This window comes from Lepisosteus oculatus, unplaced genomic scaffold (assembly GCF_040954835.1).
Source record: "Lepisosteus oculatus isolate fLepOcu1 unplaced genomic scaffold, fLepOcu1.hap2 HAP2_SCAFFOLD_42, whole genome shotgun sequence".
NCBI classification, from domain to species: domain Eukaryota; kingdom Metazoa; phylum Chordata; class Actinopteri; order Semionotiformes; family Lepisosteidae; genus Lepisosteus; species Lepisosteus oculatus.
Genome location: NW_027167956.1, coordinates 1,014,651 through 1,017,608, shown reverse-complemented (window position 1 = coordinate 1,017,608; position 2,958 = coordinate 1,014,651). Strand labels below are relative to the sequence as shown.

General features: G+C 46.7%; 1 protein-coding gene across 1 annotated transcript; it reads right to left on the bottom strand.

Moving 5' to 3' along the window:
* Window positions 1-205: 205 nt before the first annotated feature.
* LOC138229261 (zinc finger C2HC domain-containing protein 1C-like) lies at window positions 206-2,517 on the bottom strand. The gene is made up of 2 exons (XM_069186412.1): window positions 969-2,517; window positions 206-564 (listed from the first exon to the last, which is right to left on the bottom strand). Exons 1-2 carry the CDS (start codon window positions 2,460-2,462, stop codon window positions 508-510), a joined length of 1,551 nt encoding a protein of 516 aa, XP_069042513.1. The 5' UTR covers window positions 2,463-2,517; the 3' UTR covers window positions 206-507.
* Window positions 2,518-2,958: the final 441 nt, after the last annotated feature.

The following is a 2,958-nucleotide window of genomic DNA, read 5'->3' as shown; positions in this document are numbered from 1 at the left end:
TGGGTGTTTGAGAAAGTGGTGGAAGTATCTGATTACATATCGGAAAAGTGTAAATTGACTGAAAGGGAAGAGAAATATAGGAAGAAGCTGAGTCTGTCTGCGAAACACACATTTTCGCAAGGGAAAAAAACTGAAATAACCACAGTTACGCAAACACCAGTCCACCAAAAAAAAATCATTTTATTAAAACAAGGTAACATTTTTTTTATCATCATACGGATGAACTGTGCTAAATATATTTCTAAAAAGAAAAAGCAGGACGTGAGTCGTGAGCCAAGATCATGACTCTTTTACTCTTCTTCACATCAGTTTTCATCTGTGAGGAGGAGGAGGGGGGCGGCTCCTGATGTGCTGACACTTGGGGATGTGCCTCTGTGCCGGCCTGAGGGCAAAGCGCCGGCCGCAGTGAGGGCAGGGCACGTAGTCGGGGTTTGGATTCGCGGGGGGCTGGGGCAGGTTCACAACCTTCCCTCCTTGCGTGATCACCTGCAAGGTGCACTCCCTGGCCTATTTGATGCTCCGAATGAAATCCTCGTGCTTCTGCCTCCAGTTGTTCTTTCTCAGCTGGGAACAGGAAATGAAACCAATGAAACAGCTTCCAGAAAAAGTCCAGACTAGCACTGCGTACACAGTCTGGTCGCAAACCATTCACAAGGCAAGAAAATATCAATACAGTAATAACGTAGCTTTCTGGGCCTACCTTTCATGTCATTGGGTAGAGAGTACAATTTAGTTATGGTTTTGTTTCCCGTGAGTGCTATTTGCTTGATATCTCATGTAGATTTTTACAACAGAATTCAGAAGTCACTAAGACCCATTTATTCTGTCTGGCAAATGTGCCTTTGCGGCAGTTTTTCAGAAGAGTACTTCATAAAACACTTATTTATTGTTTACATTGATTTATAAGCTGAGTCTGACTCTAGGAGAAAACAAAGGAAGCTTGGAAAGAGTTTAAGGATAGCCCTTACCACGATTGGCGGTCTAACCTTCTTCTTATGGATGTATGTCTCCAGTTCTGTTCCCTTGGCCCTGTGCTTGAAAGAGTCAAAAACCTTCCTCTTTGAATTCTGAAGCTTCTTGCAGATCTTGCTGTGTTTCTCCAACCTCTCTACAGCAAACTTCCTGTGACACAGTTCACAGGGCACCAGCTGAGGGTTTCCACTCTGGCTATTCTCATATGGAAATTGCTCAGCGATAGGGCACATCAGACTTGTAGGGGACAAATATCTGTTTTCCACTGACAGAGTTTGTTCATCCAGACATGCGGTGTTATTTCTGAAGTGGGCCTGCGCGGCCTGTGCCACTGACACGTCACTTTCAGGGAGCCTTGCTTTCTTGAGGTACTTTCTCCTTCCACAGGGGACGTCTTCTAGCCCACGGCTGCAAGGGCTCACTTGACGTCTCTCCTGATGGGAAAGCGCAGAGGGAAAGTGCGATTCTGCGCATCCGCCGTCTTCCATTGGAGAACCATAATCAAGGTTGTCTCCTTTGAAAGGAAGGGCTTTCCTTGGAGTGAAGGCTTTTTGCTTCTCCATTCTGCAGGTCAGAAGAGGCACGGCCTTAGAGCGGTGGTTGGCCCACGGTCCTATGGGGCGAAGCTCGCTCTGCCTCGCCTGGAGTGTCTTCCTTCGGGTCAGGAGTCCTCTATTTTCCCTTCCGGCCACCTCTCTGGAGTCTTCCATCTCTCTCTGAACCATCCTCAGCTCCTCCTGAGCTGTAAAGAGCTTCGCCTGCATCATGGCCTCCTTCTGGCGAATCTCGTCCTTCATCATGGCCTCCTTCCGGCGCATCACATCCTGCAGACTGGCCTCCCTCCGGCAATGCTCCTCCTTCAGCGCGGCCTCTGCCTCGGCCACTTTTCGTAGCTCCTCTTGCAACTGAAAGTGCTCCTTCCCATTGGCATGAGAAGGGCATTGCCCTGGAGGGGTCGCCACCATGGGGAGGACAGTCCTGTCCTTAGGTTTACGTACTCTTGAGCCCCTCCTGCCCGGCCTCTCGCAGGGCCTCTCATGACCATCCTGAGGCGGGGTGGGGGCAAACAAGGAATCACTCTGTGCTTCCGGGCGGTCCACAGCCCGAACCTCACCAGGGCCGGAGACTTTCCTGTTACCCATAGGCTTCAGGGGGTAAGACCGATCATACCCCACAATGTTCTTCTCGGGGCCCTGTTGGGTTTGGAAGCGATAGCTGTTCCCCGTCTTCTTCTCCGCAGCGTATTTGACATATTGGAAAGATTTTCTCATCTTCTGTAGAGCCGCCTCCTGCCGTCGATTGTATATGGCGATCATTTTTTTCTCCTTTTCCTGCATCAGTTTCTCTTGGAAGGTGTCCTTCAGAAGCTGTATCTTGGGAGGCGGGCAGTACGTGGAGATCAGATCCTGTCGCCTTAAGGGCGCGGGTCGATTCGAGTCTGTGTCCTTCGGGGAGGGGGACAGAGCACCAGGCTTAGGACTGGGCTCCATTGGCAAATGAGATATGAGCTTTGTTTCCCAGGTATCTGGAAAAGGCAAAAATGGCAAATAAATGATATCCTGCACAGTCTAGTATGGTCTAATAGAAAAGAATAAAAAAAACAATTCAGGAAATACACAACTTTTTAATATTAAACCTAATGGTGTTGAATGCTGCATGCTGACTCAGTAGGAGACAGATCCTAAACATAAACATTATAATAAACATTTGTTTCCCAAATAACATTCTCAATGTTCAGAATGCTTAAAGTCATGAGCTTTTTTAAAAATGTTTAACTGAAACCTGGAAATGTACTATTTCATTTCAAAGCTTGTATTATATCTATGATATAAATGTTTTTTATATAAAATTAATCCATTATGCAACAGGGGTTTGAGCAAAAGTCACTGTGAATAAGAGAATTTATCAATATTAATTAGCCGTTTCACTACATTATAGATAGCTGAAGGATTATGATACAGTATATCGATTTCGCTACAAATTGAC